The sequence below is a fragment of the Tenrec ecaudatus genome, chromosome 1 (genome assembly GCF_050624435.1).
Source record: "Tenrec ecaudatus isolate mTenEca1 chromosome 1, mTenEca1.hap1, whole genome shotgun sequence".
NCBI classification, from domain to species: Eukaryota; Metazoa; Chordata; class Mammalia; order Afrosoricida; family Tenrecidae; genus Tenrec; species Tenrec ecaudatus.
The window spans coordinates 219,408,169-219,431,980 of NC_134530.1; the positions used below are offsets into that span (position 1 = coordinate 219,408,169).

Below are 23,812 nucleotides of genomic sequence, written 5' to 3' on the forward strand. Positions count from 1 at the left end.
GGTACAATTGGGGGGTGTTGCCAAATGACACGTGCCTTCTTGAGCACAAGACTCTTCCTCTGTTGAGTGGCATTGTCTACTGTGGTCAAGCGTACACCCACATTCCGTGCTGTGCCCATCGCCGAAAAGCATCTGCCACCTAGAGAGCGATTCGCCCTCCCCCCACCCAGCCATCCCTAGCAGCCACCAGTGAGCATCGGGCTCTGTGTACGGGGACTTCCAAAAGTTCATGGAGAAATTTCCTTATCTTTTCATTCCAATCTCCCACGAACTTTTTGAAGGCCCTCCCCACCCCCAATATCTTTTTCTTGTCTTATTGCCGTGGCTGGAATTTCTAGTATAATGTTGAATAACTCTCTGCCACTGAGTCAGTTCCAATTCACAGCAACCCTGTAGGACAGAATAGGGTGAGTCGGGGGGGGGGTGCACGACTGCAAAAAGCTGATGGAAAACATCCCCCTCTCTGTTTTATTCCTATACTCTTTGATGACATGTTTCTGTGAGCTTGCTGAGGCCCCTGGTTTCGTGTCTATTCTTACACAAGCAAGGTCATGCACTGCTTCTCCCCAGATGACTGCCTCACCTCACTTAGAGGGGGAGCTGCCTCTCAGACTCGCCCTTGTCCTTGACGGCTGGGTCCTATCTCACTGTAAGGGCCTGGCACCACCTTGTACTGGTTTTTTGCTACTGTGAGTAATGTTAGAAGGCTCCTCGGTGTGCTGAAAACAGACCATGGTTCATCGGCATTTCCGGCTGCCTGTGATCTGGCCTTCCGCACAGCCTCTATCTACCTGCCCTCTTGCTGCCCCACCCCCCATGGTGCATAGCTTCCCTTCCCGACGCCTGCGGTTCTCCAAAGCCAGACTGCTTCCCTGCAATGTCTGCACGCCCTTTGCCAGTGCTTTCTCCCCATCCCTAAACACATTCCCGAATGTTTCCATTGGAAGGACTTCTCTTTCAAGATCCAAATATGGCGTCCCCTCCCTGCCGTTTAAAAAAACAGTGGGCCATTTTCTCCTTCCCTCACAAACCTTCAAAGAGACCCGAGGAATGGGGCGTGTGGCTAATGATACTTGGCCCTGAAGCCGTTATGCAGCCAAGCGATGCCAGGGAAACCATGAAGAATCGTAGACCGCTGTCTCCATCAGGCTGTAGAGGGCCCGCTTTCCGTTAAGCCCCTCTCAGACCTGTTCAAACCGCGTGCCTGACTTTAGGCCGCCGGTTATCCTACTAGACTGAGGGTTTCCGGTGAATAGGGATCATGTCCGCTTTCTTTTTTAACCCTTAACCTTTCTACTGTGAACCATAGCGAGCGCTCAGGAAAGACTCATTGAACAAACGATCCCTAAAGTGAATCGTTGGCAGGCTCCCCACCCCTTTGCTTCCGCAGTCAACCTGCATCAAGTGCCTCCGGTCTTCGGTCTTCTTCCAATCTGCTCTGTGTTCTTCCCACTCGCCCCTGGCCCCTAGAGCTTCGGATCAAGAGACAGAACTCCTCCGACAGCATCTCCAGCCTCAACAGCATCACCAGCCACTCCAGCGTGGGCAGCGGCAAGGAGGCTGATGCGAAGAAGAAGAAGAAGAAGAGTTGGGTAGGTCGAGGTTTGGAGCAGGCACCATCTGGGGGTTTGGTGGACCACGTCCACCTCTGCCGACGGAATCAGCCCCTATGCATTCCCATCCCCTTCACTGGTGTCTGCTAAGATCAAGGTCTCCTCGCTGCGCCTGTTCCGCCAGTCACTTCCTACTTGTCCCAAGACCATTCCCCCAACCGTCCTACCACTAGCTCGTCCCTCCTTGAGTGCTTCAGACTGGTGAGCTCCCGTGTATCTGGCAGCAGAAGGAAACAGGAAATCTCTGAGGGAGAGAAATCCTAAAGCGGTCCCCCTCCACAACTGGCCCCCTACTCCCTTCTGTACGATGGAGAGAGTGTAGAAGCAGACGCTCCTCCTACTTAGAAGAAAACGCTTTCACTCTGCATGGCCCTGGAGGTCCCGTCTCAGATTTACCCCAAATCTCTGGTGTGACCAGAGATGGTTTTTGTCTTTTTTTTTTTATTCCACTCCCACCTCCACCCCTGGACAACCCTAAACAGTTTGGTGACCTTTCTTAAATCGAGACTGTTCAGAAACACTCTCACCTGGTTTTGCTGCGCCCCCGCCCCCACCCAAACCTCTGCCCCTCTCGCCCTTGTCCGGTGAGGCGGGCCGCAGACCTTTGTGGCGTGCAGAACGATCGGGAACCGCTGTGTGAGATGAGTGATTTAAGTGTTGCTTCTCTTTCTTTTTCCCTCCTCTTCAAAATGCTGACTTCCAATCCCTATTTTTTTCCAGGTCTATGAGGTAAGAGACCCGGCTCCTCTACCCTGTTTTCTCTTTCCCTTTGCCATGCCTTCCCTGTTTTCAGCGCAAACGCCTGCCCACTTATGAAAGAAGAATGACCACTCGCCACACTAACCGTAGCGGCCATCCCCCAGAGTCCCTACCCGTGCCCTCTGCATGGTCCATCCACGGCTGCCCCACGTGAGGACACAGGAGTGGTCTGGCAGGGGGCCAAATGGGAAAGTCAAACAAAATTGAAATCTGTCCCCTTCTGTCTTCCTCTGGTTACAGTAGAGGCCCCTTATAAGAGCCGGCAAATCCCTGCCCCCCCAAATGACCTTCCTTCCTGTTGATCACATCACACCTAGAAGCCCAGAGCGGGAGAGACTGGCCGGAGGAGCATCCTCTTGACCACAATTTCTTGACGCCAGTCAGGGTCCGGCCTCACCTGAGGATTCAGCTCTAGGAGGAGGAGCCAGTCTACAGCATCCTCGGGTCACCCCCAAGCCTAGAAGCCCTCAGAGCACCCATGGAGTTTCCTAAGACATTTCAAGGATTAGTGTGTAGTCTTAAGTTGGCTGACAGCAGGTAGACCCAGGATTTCCTTTGAAGCCGGGCACCTGAGGTCCATGCTAACTCTGCGTCCACATTGTGCTGCGTGGTGTGAAGGTTCTGAGAAACAAAATCTTAGAATCTCAGCTCTCGAGTCGGCAGGGAAAACTTGAGCCAGGTCAAAGTTCAACTACAGCCGGCGTGTGGCAGGTTGAGAGACGAGCGCTGAGCTGCTTCTCCTAGGTGCCGCCGGATCACAGGCCAGGGGAAGACTGTTTTAGCGGGCATGTCCACCAGGTAGGGAGGAGCAGAGAGCTGAAGGGCCAAAAAAGCCACAGGATGATTTAAACTTGAATCTGTCATTTAGCATCTCCTGATGTGTGTGTCCCACAGATCGCTGAGTTCATTGAGACGCTTCGAAAGTCTGCATTTTCTAACGTGCACATTCGTACGGTTTGAAGTTCTGAGAAGTGCCCCCTGACCCCCAGTAAAAGGCCCCGTTTCCCTCTGCACTCGGCTTTGTTTCCCGCATTCCTTTGGTAAAAGGGAAACCTTAGCTTCCTAACACCCACCTCCCTCCCGCCACGGTTAGTGTTTGGGGAATACTAAACTGCGCATACAACATGATTCTCATGTAGGATCTTCTTGATCGAAGCCGGCGGATATTTTCAAGCTGTAAGCAGCAGTAATGTGTCCCCGGTAGCCAGCTAGTGCACACACGTCCCTCACGTCCTCACCCCGACGCACGGTAGAGACAACACACACCAACCAGCAGCCCGCCATCCTGCGTGCGCACAGTCACCCTTAGGAAGGCACCAAACGTTCCCTTCGGCTCACTGCCCTAGAGTGAGTTTGCCCTTGTGCCCTGTAGCCTTTGACCCCTCCTTTCCTCTCTGTCTCTGGCTGCCGTTCCGTGTCTGTGTCCCCGTGTGTGTGCATGCCGTGCGGATGCATGGGAATGGGTGTGGGACAGGACCCTGCATCTCCGGCTCACCGCCCGAATTCCTGAGCCCCAGTAAAGGAAAGCTGTGAGCAAATGATGACAATCCTGGTGCTCTACGGTCATGCTGGGAATGCTCCTGATCCTAGGACATTGGAGTTAGTGGAAAGCTCCAGGACTGATTGTTCTGTGTGGGCTGAGCACCAAAACCCAAATCTGTTGCCACCGAGTCCATCCCAACTCATAGAGACCTTACAAGACGAAGTGGGTATGCCCCCTAGGGTCCCCAAGGCCGTCATATTTGCCGATGGAGAGCCTGCCACATCGTTCCCCCACAGAGCCGCTTGTGGGCTCGAACCACCAGCCTCCTGGTTGGTAGCTAAGCACTTAACCACTGCACCACCAAGAGAAACGTGGTCCTGTTTGTTTCCACAGAACTGTACCGTTCGCCTCTGGGCTGAGCAGGTAGATCAGCAGCGACCGAGCTGATACGCCCTGGTCCAAGGAGGCTGAGAGAGTGAGGCGATGGAGCAGTCTGCTAGAGTGGGGTTGGAAGGCTGGGCCGGGTCTTCTCTCTGTCCCTCTCGGAGGCGCAGTTCCCGTGGGACAGAGAAGAGCCGAGGAGAAAGGCCATCCCGGCTTCCTAGGCACCTCTTCTGTGATTCAAGTGACGCCTTAGCGAGAGAGGCTTCCTGACAGCCAGCAACCCCCTGCCTCCAGAACCCTGCCCTCCCCTGGCCCCTCACCTCTCTCTGTCTCCCCAATCTGTTCTCTTCTAGCTGCGAAGTTCCTTCAACAAAGCCTTCAGTATCAAAAAGGGACCCAAGTCAGCTTCTTCCTACTCGGATATTGAGGAGATTGCCACCCCCGACTCCTCCGCCCCCTCCTCCCCCAAACTACAGCACGGTTCCACAGAGACCGCCTCGCCCTCCATCAAGTCCTCGGGCACTGACACCACCGAGTAAGTGCTCGCCAACGCCCTGCCACTCAGCCTGGTGCCAGTGCTAACGACTGCCAGAGTAGGCCGTGAGCCCATCCCACCCTGCACAAGCGATAGCCCACTGGAGACCTCTCCCCGGGCACTGAGGTCCAGAGAGGGCTCTCTCTCCTCATTACTGGCCGACTGTCTATGAACAGGAGGAACCAACTACCAATCACAAATCTCCATGTGGCTGCAGCCTCTGGTGTTTATCTGTGTGGCCTAGCTCGACTCTCCCGCTCTTGCAGGGCCCCCGCTAACTCGGTTCCCCACACAAGGATGTTCCATGCCAACGAGGAAGAGGAGCCAGAGAAGAAGGAGGTGTCGGAGCTGCGTTCTGAGCTATGGGAGAAAGAAATGAAGCTTACAGACATCCGCTTGGAAGCCCTCAACTCTGCCCATCAACTGGACCAGCTTCGAGAAACCATGCACAACATGCAGGTCGGCATCTGGGAGAGGGCGGGCTGGCAAGGGAGGACCCCAGCCGACGGTCGGTCTGGCTCACCCTGCCGCCCTGCTCTGGTCTGTTCTTGCCGTAGTTGGAGGTAGACCTGCTGAAAGCGGAAAACGACCGGCTGAAGGTAGCGCCGGGCCCCTCATCAGGCTCCGCTCCAGGGCAGGCCCCTGGGTCATCTGCTTTGTCCTCCCCTCGCTGCTCCCTGGGCCTCGCGCTCACCCGTTCCTTCAGCCCAAGCCTCGCAGACACAGGTAACAGCTTTGGGAGAAGGAGCCAGAGGGTGGGGAGAAGGGCAAGACTCCGGTCACGTCTGCACTGTTCCACTTGCTCCGGGGCATTTTCCTTGCGGCCAGGAGGCGACAGTGTCTAAATCAGACAGGTAGCCACTGTCGTGAGAAAAGGGTCTGTAGAGCCTTCGAGCTTAATGACTCAGCTTTATGTCACCTTTTTTGTGTGTGTGCTGGGGGCACTGGTGTCTTTGTGGCTCCCCCGTGGGCTGCTGTCTGCAAGGGCGGCAGTTCCAAACCACCAGCTGCTCTGCAGGAGAAAGACGAGGCTTTCGGCTCCCATAAAGAGTGACCGTTTTGGAAACTCATAGGGGCACTTCTACCCTGGCCTGCAGGGTGCCACCGACTCGGTGGCAGGGAGCTTGGCGTTTGCTTGTTTCTTTGTGGTGAATGAACACCCGTTTGGAAAGGATGACGACTGGAAGGTGTAGGAAAGAAAGGCGGAGAGTGTGTCTCCCCCCCACCCCCAACCGATCACCCTCCTCCACCCCCACAGATCTGTCCCCCATGGATGGGATCAGTACCTGTGGCCCAAAGGAGGAAGTGACTCTTCGGGTGGTGGTGAGGATGCCCCCCCAGCACATCATCAAAGGGGTAAGGAACTTCCAGGAGGGTCTAGTTTAGGAATAAACACAACCTGCCTTTTTATTTTTCCGTCTAAGAAAACCTAGAATCTGTGTACACATTCCCCCCCAACCAGAGGCCTCAGCTTCTGGGAGCTGTTAGTATTCCCTTTTCCTTGGGAATCACCCACCTGGAGGTTCACACACCTCTGCCTCGGCTTTACAGGACCTGAAACAGCAGGAATTCTTCCTGGGGTGTAGCAAGGTCAGTGGAAAAGTGGACTGGAAGATGCTGGATGAAGCGGTGTTCCAAGTGTTCCAGGTAAAGGGTCCCGCACGAACAGTGCTGTCCTCTCCTGGGCTAATGAGCCATCTCAGCACGGGGATTTTGTGGGGAACCTTTGGGTACTTTGTGGGTCAGTGCTAAAGAGGAGAAGCGAATGTTCTCCCCTTTTGTTCCCCTCTTCCAATGCCCCTCCTTCCTTGTGGTTCTTTCACCTGGGTGCTTGCCCTCTCATGCATGGCCCCCTTTCTTCTGCCAGGACTATGTTTCTAAGATGGACCCGTCCTCCACCTTGGGACTGAGCACCGAGTCCATCCACGGCTATAGCATCAGTCACGTGAAGCGGGTGTTGGACGCTGAGCCCCCTGAGATGCCTCCCTGCCGCCGAGGTGTCAACAACATATCTGTCTGCCTCAAAGGTCCGTGTCTGTCTCGGGATAAGGCGGTATGGGATGCAGGGCGGAGGCACCAGATCAGTCACCATCGGTTCCTTCCACAAGGATGACCGAGAAGCGACAATGCAGAGGTCACTGTGCTGAAGTAGAGGGAGCCCTGGTGGCGGAGTAGGTTATGAGTGGGCTGCTAACTGCAAGGTCAGCAGTTCGAAACCACCAGCCGCTCTATGGGAGATAGATGAGGCTTTCTACTCCAGTAATAAGCGACGTTCATGGAAACCCGCGGGGGGAGGGGGGTGGGCTCTCCCCTGCCCTGCAGGGCGGCTTACAAATCACCGTTGACTCCGTGACAATAAGTTGGGTTTGGGTGTCTGCGTAATAAGAGACGAAAAACGATGAGTGTGACCCAGTCCTATCTTCCGTCCCCAGGGACAGCTTTCCTTTTGGGCCAAGGCTGGGCTTTTGGCCATAGCCCACTGACCTCTATTCTGGGGTGTGTCCCTCACCACCAAACGGGAGTTTTCGAAAGAAGGGATTGGGGGCAGTTCGTGCGGGATCATCGGGCAAGTGGCCCTGCGTTTGGTCAGCGGGCTGTTCGATGAAGAACAAAATCCCTGTGGGGTTCCCTGTTCTCCTGGGCTGGGTGCAGGTCTGAAGGAGAAATGCGTGGACAGCCTCGTGTTTGAGACGCTGATCCCCAAGCCGATGATGCAGCACTACATCAGCCTCCTGCTCAAGCACCGGCGCCTCGTCCTCTCCGGCCCCAGCGGCACGGGCAAGACCTACCTGACCAACCGGCTGGCCGAGTACCTAGTGGAGCGCTCCGGCCGCGAGGCCACCGAGGGCATCGTCAGCACCTTCAACATGCACCAGCAGTCGTGTAAGGTAGCTGCCTTCCAAGCATCCCTGCTGGTCTTCAGGCCCGGCCTCCCCCGAGACCTGTCCCGAACAGATGTTTGCTTCTTCCCCCCACTTCCCCAGGGATCCTCTTCCTCCACTCCCTGTTGGGCCTCGTTTCTGGGCTTCCTTCTCCCGGGCCCAGTGTCTCCCCACTGTTGCCCCCCACACCTTTCTCCGGACCATCCCTTTCCTGCGAGCCTCCTTTCCCTTCCATGAGATGCTCATCACATGACCGCCTCCTCGCTTCTCCCTTGCTGGCAGCTCAGCCTGCCGATCGCATCCCTCCCCTCCGCTTTTCTTTCCCGCGTGGTCTGCCGTTACCTTGGACTTTCTGGGAAGAAGCCCTGAGAGTCCAGTGCTCCATGCTCCAGTCGCCCCGACCAAACCCTGGGGCCTTTGGGGCAGCCCCTAACGCTTTGCAGTCAGTCCACGTCTCGCCTCTCTGTCCTCAGTGGTAGGGCGGGGGCTTCCATGCCTGGCAGTGTGGGGCGCCCACTCAGTGGAAAGCCATTTAGGAAACAGCCTGTGACATCAGAGAGTAGACTCCAAGTGTCACCCGATGGAAGATGTGGGGGCTGCTGTTGAAGAAGACAGTGGCAGGACCTTTGGCGGTCCCACAGTCACATGTCCGAGGTCATCCAACATGAGCCAGAGCCCCGGGGGCTGTCCAGAATACTCAGCAGAGCTTCTGCCAGACATTTCTTCCCCCTGCTGCTGAGCGCTGACCTCACGCCCTTTCGTCCCAGGACCTGCAGCTGTATCTCTCCAACCTGGCCAACCAGATCGACCGGGAAACGGGAATCGGGGACGTCCCCCTGGTGATCCTATTGGACGACCTGAGCGAAGCAGGCTCCATCAGTGAGCTGGTCAATGGGGCCCTCACCTGCAAGTATCACAAATGGTGAGAAGGTCCGGGACAATCTCGTGGCAGTGGGAGGAGGGACACCTAGCACGGCCCAGGTCTCTGAGCTCTGCGTTGTTTTGTGGCCACGAAAGACCAATCTAAGCGAGTCTCTTCTCCCTTTCCCCGACAGCCCTTATATTATAGGTACCACCAATCAGCCCGTCAAAATGACACCCAACCATGGCTTGCACTTGAGCTTCAGGTAAGGAGGCTGACTCGGCATGCATCTTCCAACCCTAGCAAAGGGCCTGTAGCCTCATTAAACCCAGGCCTTTGGCCAGAGGGCGGTTGATGAGGGTCGAAGGGAAGAGGACTAGCCGGAGCCTTCTAGGCTGGGAAGAGAAGTTGGGTGTACTGCTGTGTCAGCTAGAACGTGTGAAGGACCTTCAGACAGGGGGACCTACAAGCAAACCCGATAGGGATGTTCTGCCCTTGCATCTCCTGATCAAGGTTCTGGTGAGTGTCCCTGACTTGGGACTCAGTCCTTGTCTGCCCAGGGCTGCCGCCCTGAGTCCAGTGACCCCCCCCCCCCCAGCCGGCGCGAAGCAACCAGGTGGGCTTTAGTGGCAGGCAGGAGGAGGGCGCGGGCTGGCAGGGGCTGTGCCCTGACCTTACCCTCCACCCCCGGCGCAGGATGCTGACCTTCTCCAACAACGTGGAGCCGGCCAATGGCTTCCTGGTGCGCTACCTGCGGAGGAAGCTGGTAGAGTCAGACAGCGACATCAATGCCAACAAGGAGGAGCTGCTTCGGGTGCTGGACTGGGTCCCCAAGCTGTGGTATCACCTGCACACCTTCCTCGAGAAGCACAGCACCTCAGACTTCCTCATTGGTACTTGGGGTCAGGGGGCGGCTCCCCTTTCCCGCTGTCCTGGCTGGCGGGATGCCCCCTGCCTCGCTGGAGTCCTCAGCATGTAAATGAGCCGAGCGCCTTGTGGCCACGTAGCTCCTGGAACAAACCCTGCCGATGCTGTGAGCACCCTGCGCTGGGTCAGTCGCTGCAGGCTTCCAGAAGCCAGCGCCTCTCTGTCATTTCTCCCCGTAATGAACGAGGGGAAGGAGATTGAGTCTCCCCGCCCTGTCCCTGGTCTCCCGTCCACTTGGTGAAAGCGTCACTTCACGTGCGACATTGCCAGCCAGGCAGTCCGGCACCCCCTTGCCTTGAAAACCATCTTGATGAGGGTGTGACACAAAGTTCCTTTCACCCTTTGGCTATCATACCCCCTGCCTGGGGGCCAAGAAGCAGATGAAGGCGGGGAGGTGTGCAGCTTTCTCATGGCCTCCTGTTCCCCTAGGCCCCTGCTTCTTTCTGTCTTGCCCCATTGGCATTGAGGACTTCCGGACTTGGTTCATAGACCTGTGGAACAACTCTATCATTCCCTACCTCCAGGAAGGAGCCAAGGACGGAATCAAGGTGAGCCCCACCCTCGGCCTCCATTCTAACTGATTCAAGTCAAACCGTGCCTTTACTGTTCGGTCTGGGCGGCTAGGGATTTGTAGGGTTCCCATTCTAACAGGCGGAATGGGTGAAGCTGCTGTCCTGCCCTCAGCAGCCTTTCAGCACACGGCTAAGTGACGACAGCTGTGAGCCCCTCTCTCCAGGCCAAGGTCTTCTGACTCTTAAGAGTACCTCTCTGGGGGTCAGAGCAGATAGAAAAACCATTGTGTTGAGAAACAAACCCTATTATAGTCCCCACTGCTGTCTTTGTCGTTAAGGACCTCCGGTGGCACAGTGGTTACACGTTGGGCGCTCACCGGAAGATCCGTAGTTCAAAACCACTAGCCGCTCCTCGGGAGAAAGAGGAGGCTTTCTATTCCAGTAAAGGGTTACAGTCTTGGAAACTCACAGGGACAGGTCTGCCTTGTCCTGCAGGGCGGCTGTGAGTCCGCATCCCCTCGATAGCAGTGAGTTTGGTTTGGGTTTTACTTCGTTGTTGTGGGCTGCCATTAGAGCCTCAAGGTTGTCCATTTAGAAGGTGTGCTTATTCCCAAGGAGCAGAGTGTTGTGTGGGCGCCATCAGAGGAGACCCTGGTGGCATAGTGGCTGTGTGTTGTGCTGTAAACCTCAAGGTTGGCAGTTTAAAACCAGCTACTCCATGGGAGAAAGACAGGTCTTTCTACGCCAGTAAACAAACCTATGGGGGCAGTTCTACCCTGTCCTGTTGAAGGGTGCCTGCGGGTCAGAAGTGACTCGGTGGCAGTGAGTTTGGTTTTGGTATCAGCGACTATATGGATGTCCCTTTAAAGCAGCGGTTCTTCACCTGGGGGCCAAGACTCCTTTGGGGGTTCGAACAAGGGGTCACAGGGGTACCTAAGACCATATTTCCAATGGTCTTTAGAACCAAAACACTGTTCCTCTATCTGTCTCCAGGCGGGGCTGCCCACAAGCAGATAAGCCCACATACGGGGTCACCACAACAAGAGGAACTGTATTCAAGGATGGTTGAGAACCACCGCTCTAAAGGATGGCTTCCTCCCTCAGTAACCACACCTCTCCTCTCCTCCAGGTCCACGGACAGAAAGCGGCCTGGGAGGACCCCGTGGAGTGGGTCCGGGACACTCTCCCCTGGCCTTCAGCCCAACAGGACCAGTCAAAGCTGTACCACCTGCCCCCACCCACTGTGGGCCCCCACAGCATGGCCTCCCCTCCGGAAGACAGGACAGTCAAAGATAGCACTCCAGGTTCTCTGGACTCAGACCCCCTGGTGAGTAGAAGCGTGTACGAGTGGGCAAGAGTCTCTTTAATACCAGCCTCTTCATACTCTGTGCATAGCCTGGTGGGGTCCTGACAGCAGTGGAGCACCGCAGGGCGGAGAGGGCAGAGCGCAGGGTCAGAAGGAGCTCATGCGGGACAGTCGCTCAAGCCCCGTGAGAATACAGCCAACCAAGGCAAAGGGCAGGGACAGTAAGAAAAGAAGTCGAGCAGTAGGCATAAGAACTGGGGAAGATGTCGACGGAGCATAATCTTGGTTTGTGCTTTGCACTGTTACGGAGTCCAGCCTTTTATCGTGGCTCGGATGAAAGGTCCCAGAGCGGCTCATCAGTGTTGAACTCAGCCACTCACATAGACCGTTTCACCTCATGCATCGCCAACCTCTCGAGGCGACATCACCCATCCCGCCTCCTCCCTGGGTTCCCTGTCTCCATCCCTCCTTTGTTCCCAACCCCCTGAACTTCGTCCTTGGGTAGATGAGGTCCGCAAGGAGGGACCTTCCATGTTAGGTAAATCTGGGTGATGCTGTACTGACTTTGCCTGTCGCATGAATGTGAATACCCTTTCGAGATAAAAGGGTTTTTTAAATTTGCATGACCATTAAAAGGGCTGTTGTTTTTAACATAGGATACATGATTTTAAGAAAGCTAAAAAAAATTCCAAATGCATTATGACTGACTTGGAAGAATGCCCTACTTGAAAGGTAGACTTGGCACAGTGCAAGGAGGCCTGCACGTGATGTATCATATGGTCAGCCGGATGATCCTCCCAAATGGTCTTACCAATTGACTCTCCTGCCAGCGCAGTATGCAAATGCCTACCTCCCCAGGGCCATTTTGGACGGTGTGAAGTAGTGTCTTTGTTTTATTTTTCACTGCTTCAGTCTGTATTTTTACTTGGTCCTATTCTAGTTCCTCTTGTCGAAAACCTGTTTCCATCATTTGTCTATTCTGGGGAAATTTGATGGATTCTAAGTAGCAATCCTCTTTAGGTATATGCAGATATCACCACCCCAGCTTGTCACTCATCTCAGCCTTTCTTTTTTTTTTTTTTTGCCACGAAACTGACTTAGCTGAATCTGTCCTCAGGAGACAGATTCCAGGGTAGGACAGATCTGTAGGAACCATGGACTGTAACACTGTTGATGACGTCCTCTGTAAGCCTTCATCCAATTCACAATAAAAAGTTTACATAAATAACAGTGAAAAATAAAGAGTCCAGTCTTGAAGAATTCCAAAAAACATAAAAGCAGGTAAAGAGGCCAGGAGGTGAGCACACCAAGGTTGTTCAGGCTCCGTGAGACCCAGCAGGGTTAGTGAGCGAGAGAGAGCAGCATTGAAAGCAGCACCGTATCTCTGGGTGATAACGCGTTGGCAGAGGGCACCCTGGGTCATCCCGCTGGCATTGCTCACGTCGCCCCAGTTTCATCAGCTCGTATGTGCATGTCTGCCCTCTCCGGACCGTCAGCACCTTCGAAGGCAGGACCCGTCTTGTTCTTTTTTGGTATTTGTCCCCACCTCACAGCATGGCACCGAGTGTGCAGGAGACACCTTCAAGTATCTGTTTCTCTCTCTCTCTCTCTCTCTCTCTCTCTCTCTCTCTCATCAACCAAGTTGAAGCAATCCCCTCTGCTTTCTTGCAAACGAGCCTGTGTTAGTCTGGGTAGACTAGAGAAACAAATCACTGAACACACATATGTGTCTACGGGAGAGGTTTACACGCAAGAGCAATTGTACATTAAGAAAGCATCCCAACCCAGTCCAGTTCAAGACCATAAGTCCGATATTAGCCCATATGTCCGATACCAATTTATAAAGTCCTCTGCAGACTCATGAAACACATGCAATGAAGCCAAAGGCAGGACGATCACAAGTCAGTGGGTAGAAAGTCTTTGGGTCCAGTGGTGTTGTAAGCTTTTCAGTGTTGGCAGGGGTCTCTGTGGCTTCTCCAGCTTCTGAGGTCTGGTTGCGTCCATGTGTCTTTTCTTCTGCAATATCTCCCAGGAAGTGGCAGAGAGAGAGAGAAATGTCTTCCACCTCCAAGGAAGAAGTACCAGATTTCCCAGAATTCTTAGGAGAAGGCCAGGCCCGCACAGAAGTCTCATTGGCTATCTCTAGATTGACAGCCTAGACTCCACCTGTGTTAGACAGGGTTCTCTAGAGAGATAAAACCAGATTGCTGATAATGATAGATAGATAGATAGATAGATAGATAGATAGATAGATAGATAGATAGATAGATAGATAGAACAAGAAATGAACAGTTAAATTATAAAGTGGTAAAATGGCTCAGTGCGACTCACTCCCATGAGAGAATTGTGAGACACTGGCAGTCCTTCAAGTCTTGAGGGCCGCCAGGTAGTCCTCTGTAGAGAGAGAGGGCTAGGCTATCCCAGCACAGGTAGCAAACAGCAAGGCAGGTCACTAACTGTCAGCCAGGTCACCAACTGCCAGTTCTCAGCTCTGGAGATGTACATTTCATCAGTGTGGTCTTAAAGGGACCTCAACTTACAGCGACACAGTCCACAGGCTAGGCGTCCCACAGGTAGTGTGCCCTTTAAATTGAGGCACAGAACAAGCAAGGCAGCTGCACACTGGTCCGATGATTAAAGAGCGAGAGACAAGAAAGGCGAGGCTCACTGAGCCACTTATCTCTCCGCCCTTCAATTAATCCCACTTGTGTGTATCGGCCAGACTGGCACAATAAACTATCTCACCACCCCTACACTCTGAATCCTTAAACTGACACCAGATTAGGTGACTGTCACAAACTCAAACCTCTCTGGGCTCTTCACTACTTACAAACCAAGAATCACATCCACAGCCAGACCTTTTTGTGGTACCCATGCTGCTAATCAATCACCTCCCATTAATGCATCTTTCCCCCCTCATTTAGATGGCCATGCTGCTGAAACTCCAAGAAGCTGCCAACTACATTGAATCTCCGGATCGGGAAACCATCCTGGACCCCAACCTGCAAGCAACGCTCTGAGGGTCCAGCTGGCCCTGCCACCCAGGACAGCAGAATGGGCTGGCCTCAGCCACGTTGGCTCCTCCTGTCCCCCCTCCTCTCTCCACGCACTGGCTCTCCAGCCCCAGGAGGAGAGCAGGAGGGAGGAGGAGGTGTCCGAGGAGGTTCAGGTTCTTGGTGCTGCACCTTTGAGAACTTCTTCATAAGGACTGGTGGGGTGGCGTTTGGGAACATGCGTCCTCTAGATCAAGCCGTTGGCCTGCTCTCATGACTTTGGGGAAATGATGATTCTGGGTCTTTCTGCTCGGTTTCCTGTCTCACAAACTCCCAGGCATTCCAGAGAGCCGTGGAAAAGACATAACAACAACAAACCATGCAGCAATTCCTCCGTGGTTGTCAGAAGCGACTGTGAGCGACAGGCCTGTGTGGAGGAGTCTGAGGGAGGCAAGAAGAGTCTCAGATTTCCTCACAGACCCTTCCCAGTCCCGTCACCACTGCCAATCACTCTTCCCCAAGAGGCCTGGCTGGAACCCCAACAAAAGAAGCATGTGGTTTAAATAATGTTTAAATCAATCTGTAAAAGGTTTAAAAAAAAAAAAAGCAAAGATGAATCTGGAGAGAGAGGAACCAGTTGCCAAGGTAGAGAGAGCTGCCTGCTCCTGCCCTCTGGATGGCACAGGGCACGTTGGCAAGACGGCTGCCAAGCCCAGGAGTCGCCAAACCACAAAAGAAATAGCATTACAGCCTTGAAAGAAAGACTGTTAGCTCTGCCTTCATACCCTCTAATTTAACACGCATGAGAGTCAATAAACCCGACATTTTTTTTCTTATTTGCTTATTTATTTTCCTTTTATCTTTCTCTGAATTATTTTCCCCCTTTCTATTTGGTTTTGATTTTAATTTCCTCCCATGTCCATAGGTGGTTGGGTTGTTTCTCCAGGGATTAGATGGACTCCCCAAGGACACTTTCTTTGGAGAATTGGCTGCCATCGAATGGGCACCCGCTAGTCACTGAGCATGCCACTCACTGTCTTTGGCACTCTTGGCTTCTGTGAGACCTGAACCATTGCCTCAGAAGTGAGCTCCATTGACTTCCCCCGTGAGAAAGCACACATTCTGCCTGGAAGCTCAACTGCCAGCCTTGGCCCAAGAGGGGCTAGCCCCATCTCCCTAGGAGGCCTGTCTGAGCTTTGCCACAGGCTGAGGAACGTCAGGAACTGGAGAATACTCCTCTGTCTGGGGAGTATCTGGTCCCTCACCGCCTTGTTCTCCTGGCAGCCACTTTGCCTGTCTGAGTTCAAATTCCCTAACTGGCCCTTACTACTTGTCTTTGCCTGGACCTCCATGCGAGATACTTTACCAACTGGAATGTAAGGTTCAAGGACATTAACCGAGTGACTGATATCTACCTGGAGGGATCTCCACCTGCTGCAGAAACTGCCCCTTTCCTACTGCCCTGAAGGTCCCACAGGACGCGTTTCTTCATTCAGCAGGCACTTAGTGAGCACCAGTCGCTGGATGGGAAAAGAGAAAACGTGGGCCCAGGAGTTCACATGAGGAAACGTTAACCTCCATCATGTGCACGTACCCTTGTGATGGAGACCTTCACCATCATCTGCACCTTCAAGATCATTCAAGAGATGGAGCAGAAACCCAAGGAGCCCATGAGAAAGCTGCCTTGGCTTAAATGTCCCACACCAAGATCTAGGGCCAACTGAGACTGGAGGCTGAGAGATCGTGGAATCTTGCCGGTCTAGAATGGGCACTTGCTGCTAGTGCTGCAAGGCCCTGTGGAACCAGATTGCTGGCTGGTGAGGCTGACATTGCAGAGCTTTGCAGAACAGCGATTTGTGATGAGCCTGGGCCTAAGAGGTGACTCTTCGCATGCCCAAGCAACAGAAGACTTTGGTCGGAATCTACAGACATTGCTCTGGGACCTCTGTCCCCTGTAGCCACTGACTAGATAACATCTGAATCTTCCTATCGGAATAGTTTCATTCATTTCAAGTCTACGAGTTGGCCCCAATCTGTATGCACCCGGGAATGCTTCTGTATTCGCCTGGTAGCTCCCAGGGATGCCAGGGTCCTCTGTGCTGGCCACTCTTCCTGCTACCTGCTGCTAATTCCCAGAGCTGTGAAGACCGGCCCCTGCCCCAAACCCACTCAGCTGTAAAATTATGGTGGGAAGAGGCTGTCTGTCCAAGGATGGTGCTGAAATCGCTGCCTTAAGGTCTCCGCTGTGCAGAAGGAGGAGGCCCCAGCACTGGGTGTTCTAATGTAGAAGGAAAGGGAAGGCTGGAGGGGCCTACTTTGGAGCTGTGCCTGTCTCAGCCCTATCCTGAGCTCCAGTCCCGTGGCAAGGCCCTGCCTTGGAATGCCATCTCCGGTTGATGATCGAGGCCTTCACTCTGTTTTCTGGTGCTGCCCAGCCAGTGCCTTCTGATAGGAATGTTACTGGCCACTTGAGAAAAAGGAGAGGGGAGAACCTCTTCTATTCCAACTGCCTCAGGCCCGCCCTCCAAAGGAATTCTCATCTCTTGTAACCATGGGTACCACCATGAATTCTCTTTGGATCCCTAGCAGGTTGGTTCTGGAGACCTCTCATGCTGTGACTTCCTTTTTCCTCTCCTGGACCCACCACCCTCTGCTCTCGGTTGACTGCTGCATTTAACCCAGGCCTCCCGCTGCTTTTCTCCACAAAGCGTGTTTGCTTGTAGCAAGGTGACCCTGTAGCCTCAGGTCTCCCTCTGGAGCCTGGCACCCTGTTTACAGTTGCACCACGAGGCCCCTCCCTGTGGGGACCACTCATCTCATAAAGGAACTCGTGGTTGCATGGCAACTGCAGAAGGTGGAGCCTCTTCCTGGTGCTATAACCTCTTGGGATGCTCAACCAGACTTCTCCGAAGCAGGACTCCTGAACCCCAGCCCATTGCTGGCCTCGCATTGAAGGCACAAGCACATCCACAGCATTCTCCACCACCTTGCTTCTTGGTTGAGGCTACTGAGACCCCCTGTAAGCAGGGTGCATTCTCAACACCGAGAGACCTTCCAAGGATTCCAGCCTCGCACCGGGAATCGTGCTGCCCCTTCCTCTCCAGCTCCCACTGCAGAACTCACCAAAGCTAGTCAGCAGGTGGTGCGGTCCAGACCCAATCCCCGCCTCCGGGGAGACCCACGACCCCAGGAGCAGTTCCGCAGCAGAGCCCCTCTCAGTTCTGGATGAAGACGACCCACCAGTCTTGTCCGATGTACTTGTTTTTCAGTCCCTGCCTCGGCACTCAACGTAAAACACCAGGTCCCTGGAGGCTGATGTGGGACCTGCGTGGGAAGATGCTTGTAGCTCCTCTTCTCTGCACCCCCCACCCCACCCTGAGTTTACTGTTTCTTCTGAGGCTTCGTAGAGTTGGCTTCTTTTGTTTTTTTAATTTTTCAAACTCTGTACTTTGTAGCCGCTCTGTGGTGCTTATCCCTAGCTCTCTGTGGGTCTTGATAGCAACGTCTTGTTCCTGTGTCTGACAGCTGGAAGCCAGAGGCTGGCAGGGAAGACAGTGTGCCAGAAATCCAATGGGGAGACCCTGTGGTGAAGTCCTTATGGGTGGTGTGCTGTCTTTGGGTCTTGAATTACAAACCTTTCCATTCGTCTACCCATATTCCTTCAGAATGTAAGGCAAACTTGTGACTTTTCTGTTTGTTTCTAATGGTTTTCTTGCTTTACAAGACTCCCAATCCTGGCTCCCCATCTTTTCACTCCTCCCTCCCTCAGATGAGGGTCACCCCCTTCAGGGGTCTAACAGATCGTCCCTATTTCCTGCCCTGCTTCCGAAGCGTTGCAAAGGGGAAGCCATAGCATGCTGTTCTCAAAAGCACCTGAGAAGAGACCCAGTAGCCAGAAACCCAGAAATCGGTGGCATTTGCCGACAAATAATGGGGGAAGAGTGGGGCCCAGTCTGGCAAACCAGACCAGGGAGCTAGCTACATGAGACCCTAAGGAGTCTCTTTGTGAGGGGAAGTCCTACACTCAACACAGGGATCAGGCGTTGAAGCAACTGGGATCACCGGCTGCAGCTCCTCCCCCTCCATCTTTTCTGTCTTTAATGAGCCCTAAGTCAGCTGTCATAAAGGACAAGCCAGCCCGGGAATGGGAAGAAAAGTGCTTGGCAGAGGATTTATGAATGGCGACGAAGGTACTAATGAAAGACTAGTACACTCTTAGGATGACTGTAGTAACTGGTTCACAGTCCCACTGAAGATCCCAGAAGTACTATGACCTGAGGGGCATTCTTCCCGAAGGCTCAAAATACTGCCCTCTGTAATCCAATCAGCCTTATATAGCCACCCTGGCCAGCACGAACTCATGAGGCTTCCCACCTGGCGCTCCCTCTGCCCAGGCTGACCGTGTGTACCTCTGCTCAGCCACACCCTGGCAAGCAAGCACTGCCATCCACAGGTTGCCAACCACAGGTCCTGGGAATGTTGGCCATCAACTGGAAGGGGGGGATAGTCTTAAATCCAGGAAGCAATCAAAATTCGGAAGCTAGAGGGAGCCCAACAAGTGAAAATTAAGCCTCGGTAGACGAAGTCAGTTCCGCTTGGCGTCTGGACCATCATTCTTAATGATTGCACCGTGCAGACTCTTCAGTGGCACAGATGGTCATGGAGGCAAGTGAACCCCGGTCCCTTCACCTACCCACCCTTTTCATTCCGTCAAGTAGCCGTTCTCAAAGTGTAGTGCCAAACCAGCAGCATCAACATCGGGCACGCGTTCTGATTCAGGCTTGCTGAAGCAGAAATTCTGGGGATAGGACCAAGGAACCTGCATTTCAGCTGCCTTTCATGGACTGCGGCTCTGTGTGGCCAGGAAAGCCACTGCTCAGAGTCCTACCCAGAAGGGCTTTCAGACCAAAAATAAGAAAGTCTTAGGTGACAATTCAAGGAGCCCTGGTGGTGCTGTGGCTTAGGCGTTGGAGTGCTAACCTCGAAGTCAACAGTTCAAGCCCACTGGGTGCTCTGAGGGAGACAGATGAAGCTGTCTGCTCCCATACAGATTCATAGCCTCAGAAACCCTATATCAGGCGCTATGGGTCAGCATTGGCTCTGTGGCTGTGGGTCTAGTTTGGGTGACAAATCAGACTTTATAATTCCAAAGTCACCTTTCTCACGCTTGTGTTGGTTTTTCACCTTATTTCCACAAAGAAATTAAAGATATGTGTGTGGGTGGGGGTGGGCAGAAGTCGGGAGAGCGCATCTTTCCTCGTTGAACACAACCGACAGTGAGGAATCTCACGCCTGTGAACTTTCTACCTGGCCCACGAAGGGGCTTCACCAGGCAGAAGCAGCCAGAGATCTCTTCCAGCTGGCTCTTCAGCTGGATTGTATGTGTCTACTCTGAACCCTTTTCTGATTATGTAACAATGAAACAAAGAAAACAGAAATAAAAAATCTAATTTGTATTTCCATGACAACTTGTTCTCCCAGGGTCATAGCAACACCCATTCTTATTTGCACTGTAAGAGGCACTGCAGGGACTGAGAACCTCACCCGACTCTCCTTCCCACTAGGCAGGCAGCGGAGAGTAGCGGGGTTCAGTAACCCCAGGCAGGCCGCTTCTCCAGGCTCTCCTCAGCAAACGGGAGGTTAGCATGATGAAGAGACAGTACTGGGCCCTTAACTCCTTGGGCTCATCCCCTGCCTACATCAGGTCCTGTACACAGAACCACCCAAAGGCAGTACATGGGACACGACCACCCCTTGGGGGTGTGGCTGGGCAGGGAAACCTGACAGAAGCTGCTTCCCAAATTTAGATTCCCCCTGATGAGGCCCAGACAAAGAAGGTTGAGAATTGGTTTTGTTTCATGTTTGGGAATTTTTCCCTAGACCAGACGTTTGAGGTTGAGGGCAAAGAGACAAAGGTAGCACTAGACCACCTGAGCCCTGGAAACCAGCGAGCCAGGGGAAGGAATGTGTAAAGAAACACTAAACTGCCCCCTCCGGTGTGGCCCTGAGTTGAGCTGGCTTGGTGGTAGTGAGTTTGCCCCCTCTGCACCATGCAGTCTTGCACCGTGCAGACTCTTCAGTGGCACAGATGGTCATGGAGGCAAGTGAACCCCGGTCCCTTCACGCCACTACCCGCAGGTCTTGGTCATTTCCTCCTGTGGGAGCTTCCTGCTCTCTGGCCGTTCCGCAGATGGACGATGGGGCCGAAGAAAAGCGCTCCCGTATCGCAGCCAGGAGCCTCACACTTCCTCATGTTGGTGTTCTGTTACGTTTGGGGACCAATCTCCTTAAAACAACGAAGCCCAGCCCCCGCTAGATGTCTTTCCCCTGGCCCGTCCCACCCGGTGGCAGACAGCACCGTTTCCGTGATGGGGTCTGTGTTGCCCTTGAAAGCGTGGTGGTGCTCAGGTGGAGGGTGGGCAGGTATTTTTGCAACACCTGTTTGTTGTGTGTTTGTGTTTGATTTTTTTAACTTATTGGGTGCAGAACCCCAAACCAGGAACTATGTCTCTGTTTATGTTTTCTCCCATTTGACCTTCCCCTCTTTGAACCCTTTTATAGCGAATGTAGAGAGAGCCGAACTGAGTCTGGAAAGCAAAACTATGTACTATCTAGTTGCGGTAACAATCAGGAAGAGATCTGGGCTGTCCCCCTCAGCAAATTGTTTTAAAGAAAGTGGTTGAAAATGAAAGCCACACCAGGGCCAATGGAAGAGGCCTTCCGCCGTCACCATCAAAGGCCCTCTGTCCACCAGGCATGTCTCCTCCCAGCAAGATTCATCTGTTCTATGCCATTTGCGTTTCAATAAAGATATCTCCTGTATCGTCCACTCCATCTCTCTCGCTCCCTCTCTGCCTGGTTTCTGTTTCCATTTCCCTCATGGCCCATTCCTTGATGTGGAAGGTGAGACTGCGGGTTACCTATCTGCCAGGAACTGGTTATGGGAAGGGAGGAAAGGGTCGTCTCTCCTGGTATATTTTGGTCACAAAATCCATCAGAACCCAAAAAGTTGAGTTCACAAGTCAGGGCTCTCAAGTCCTCCATCCACTTTTCCCACAATGGCTAAAAAGATACCACTCCTTAGACTTTCCTCAATTGTCTTGGGGTCAACATGAATGAACCTAGTAGCCAAAAAGCCTTTCTAGTGGAGGTCAGCTTTTCTATGCCTCTCAAATAAGGGGACAAAGCAGTCCAGATTGCCCCCCCCCAAAAAAAATGGCAGGGTCCAAAAAGCAACCTTTTTTTCTATGAGGCTGGGATAAAATGCTCCCCTGTGCCCTTTTGACATTCAAGGTTAAAAAAAAATGTGCTTACAGATTTCCTCAAAAAGAATTGAGGACTTGGATCCATTCCTCTGAAGGGATCCCCAGGTGAGGATTGTTAACAGTTTAGCATCAACACAATGCTAAGGGCTCCTTTTGTCACTTGGATATGAGTCACAGTTCCTAGAAACCATTTCTAAGGCTTTCACCCTGAAGAACAGCCTATTCCCTGCTCTAGAACCTTCCACTCCATCAATTAATGTCATGCCATTCCTCCTACCAGGACATGCTTGCCTTTACGCCCTGCTGCAGTTTTAGTCCTTGGAAACCCCGCACCTTCGCGTTACTTAGCAATGTTGTCACACCTTGAGCCCTTTGCTACAACCAGTTGTAGATCATCACCCCGCCTTTACCTCCCCCATCACTTAAACGCCCAGTCGTAATTTCTCAGCTACTATGAGTCATGCTCCAATTGTCATCTGTGCAAACAGCCGTGCACAGGCGATTGCTCTCGAGCAGCCACTTTGCAGTTTTGCTCCCAGGCTCTTCTAGACTGGAAGCCAAAGCCACGTTGCCCCCTTGGCTTCCAGTTTCATTTCTCCCTACATTTGGGTTCCTAAGAGATGAAGAGTCAACCGTCTCCTCAAAGCCTCTCTATCGATTCCAACGCCGCCTCCTCTATCCATGGATCTAAAGTCAGATAACATTTTATTCCAAGTGAGGTTGCTAACCTTAGGAAGCTCCCTAACTTCTCTGAGACAAAGTTTGCACATCCAGCGAGGCTTAGGAGAGCGGCGCCGTTTCCGCACCGGCGGTAGGGGGCGCTGTCCGGGGAGGCCTACGCCCATTCCCCGCCTCTTTCCCGCGCCCGCCTGACCCTACTGCGCAGGCGCGGCGCCGGCGATTGGCCGCGCGCGGGAGCCGTCATTCGGTGGCGGGTCCCGACCACGGGGCTGGCGGGCTGAAGGGAGGGAAGATGGCGGCAGCGGCGGCGGCTGGGGCGGCTTCGGGGTTGCCGGGTCCCGTGGCACAAGGGTTGAAGGAGGCGTTGGTGGATACCCTCACCGGCATCCTGTCCCCAGTGCAGGAGGTGCGGGCGGCTGCCGAGGAGCAGATTAAGGTGCTGGAGGTGACGGAGGGTGAGTGAGGCGGGAACAGAACGAGGATGCCTCGGACCTGGGCCGGCCGCACCTTCCGCTGACCGTAGCCTCGAGCCGCTTGGGGCGATGGGGAGCCTGGGCCCGCGGGCACCTGGGCGCCGGAGCCCTCGGGCGGGAGTGGGGCAGGAAGGGGGGGTGGTGTCTGTGGTGGCCCTGAAGGACCCGGGGAGGAAAGGCGCGCCCGGAGGAGAGGGTCGGGGAGGTGGCGGCTGGCCGGCCGGTGCCGGGCTTCTGGAGAGGACCGAGATGGAGCTGGACTTGGTGCTCGAGGGCGTTGCGCGGCGGTCTGGGCATGGTTTTTTGAGTTTATGGCCGGGGCCTGTTGCTGCTGGCGTCACCGCTCCGGTTGTACTAGGATGGGAGTAGCGGGAGCTAGTAGTAGACGTGGAGGGAGGGAAGCCTTGATCGAGTGGCTTGTCGCCCAGTAGATCCGCTGAACCCAGTTTCTGCCGAGCGGGCATGTGTCCTCTCCGCGTTTTCCGAGAAATCAAAATTATAGGCATCTGCAGCTACTTCGCCTTCCCGACCATGTTTTCCAGGTCGTTGGTTTGGTTTGGAGGAAATAATGTGCACTTATTAAACATCCCCGTGTGCCTGTTCATCTGGAGGAGCTTCACCATCCTTTGTCTTTACTTCTCTGCCCCCCCCCCCCTCCATCCCCCTGTCTGATGCCTGAAAGTGACGGGGGAGAAAGAAAAGAGAAATTTGATTGCACGTTTTCTAGCAGTTTCCTGCGGTGTGGGCCTTTGATCGTCCTTTGTCTTTGCTTCTCAGCCCCCATCTTTCTCTTCTATGCTTTAAAGCGATGGAGAAGAAAATAGAGGATTTGTTTCCTGTTTTTCTATTCATTTTCTGCCGAGGGAGCCTTTACACCAGGCCCAGTGTAGCCATGGTAGAAGATTTGATGCTCAAACTGAAGAAGATAGAAAGATCTTGGCGTTACGTAAAGAATACATCTCATCAGTTCGGACTTCGCTGGAACTCCAGCTGAGCATAATGTTGCTGCCATCTCCTAAAGACTTCTGCCTGAGATGCCCGGCTGTCCGTGGGCACTGCCATTGAGTTGATTCCAATTCATAGCTACTCTGTTCAGGGTTCCCGAAACTCTAAATCTTTGTGGGAACCGACAACTTC

General features: G+C 53.6%; 2 protein-coding genes across 9 annotated transcripts in view; both read left to right on the top strand.

Moving 5' to 3' along the window:
- NAV1 (neuron navigator 1) overlaps positions 1-15,092 on the top strand; it is a 286,217-nt gene extending 271,125 nt beyond the window's left edge. For all 8 annotated transcript variants that reach the window (XM_075528821.1, XM_075528818.1, XM_075528822.1 and 5 more), the window contains 14 exons: positions 1,471-1,592; positions 4,593-4,774; positions 5,041-5,233; positions 5,332-5,500; positions 6,033-6,130; positions 6,326-6,421; positions 6,642-6,801; positions 7,427-7,662; positions 8,424-8,578; positions 8,712-8,783; positions 9,215-9,411; positions 9,875-9,993; positions 11,087-11,284; positions 14,188-15,092. In XM_075528821.1, the coding sequence (XP_075384936.1) occupies positions 1,471-1,592; positions 4,593-4,774; positions 5,041-5,233; positions 5,332-5,500; positions 6,033-6,130; positions 6,326-6,421; positions 6,642-6,801; positions 7,427-7,662; positions 8,424-8,578; positions 8,712-8,783; positions 9,215-9,411; positions 9,875-9,993; positions 11,087-11,284; positions 14,188-14,283 (2,093 nt within the window). In that variant the 3' untranslated portion in view covers positions 14,284-15,092. The remainder of the gene's footprint in view (positions 1-1,470; positions 1,593-4,592; positions 4,775-5,040; positions 5,234-5,331; positions 5,501-6,032; positions 6,131-6,325; positions 6,422-6,641; positions 6,802-7,426; positions 7,663-8,423; positions 8,579-8,711; positions 8,784-9,214; positions 9,412-9,874; positions 9,994-11,086; positions 11,285-14,187) is intronic.
- A 7,346-nt stretch (positions 15,093-22,438) lies between these two features.
- The window catches only part of IPO9 (importin 9), a 46,074-nt gene continuing 44,700 nt past the window's right edge, over positions 22,439-23,812 (top strand). Inside the window, exon 1 of the mRNA XM_075528834.1 lies at positions 22,439-22,657. Coding sequence (XP_075384949.1) covers positions 22,495-22,657 — 163 coding nt within the window. The 5' untranslated portion in view covers positions 22,439-22,494. The remainder of the gene's footprint in view (positions 22,658-23,812) is intronic.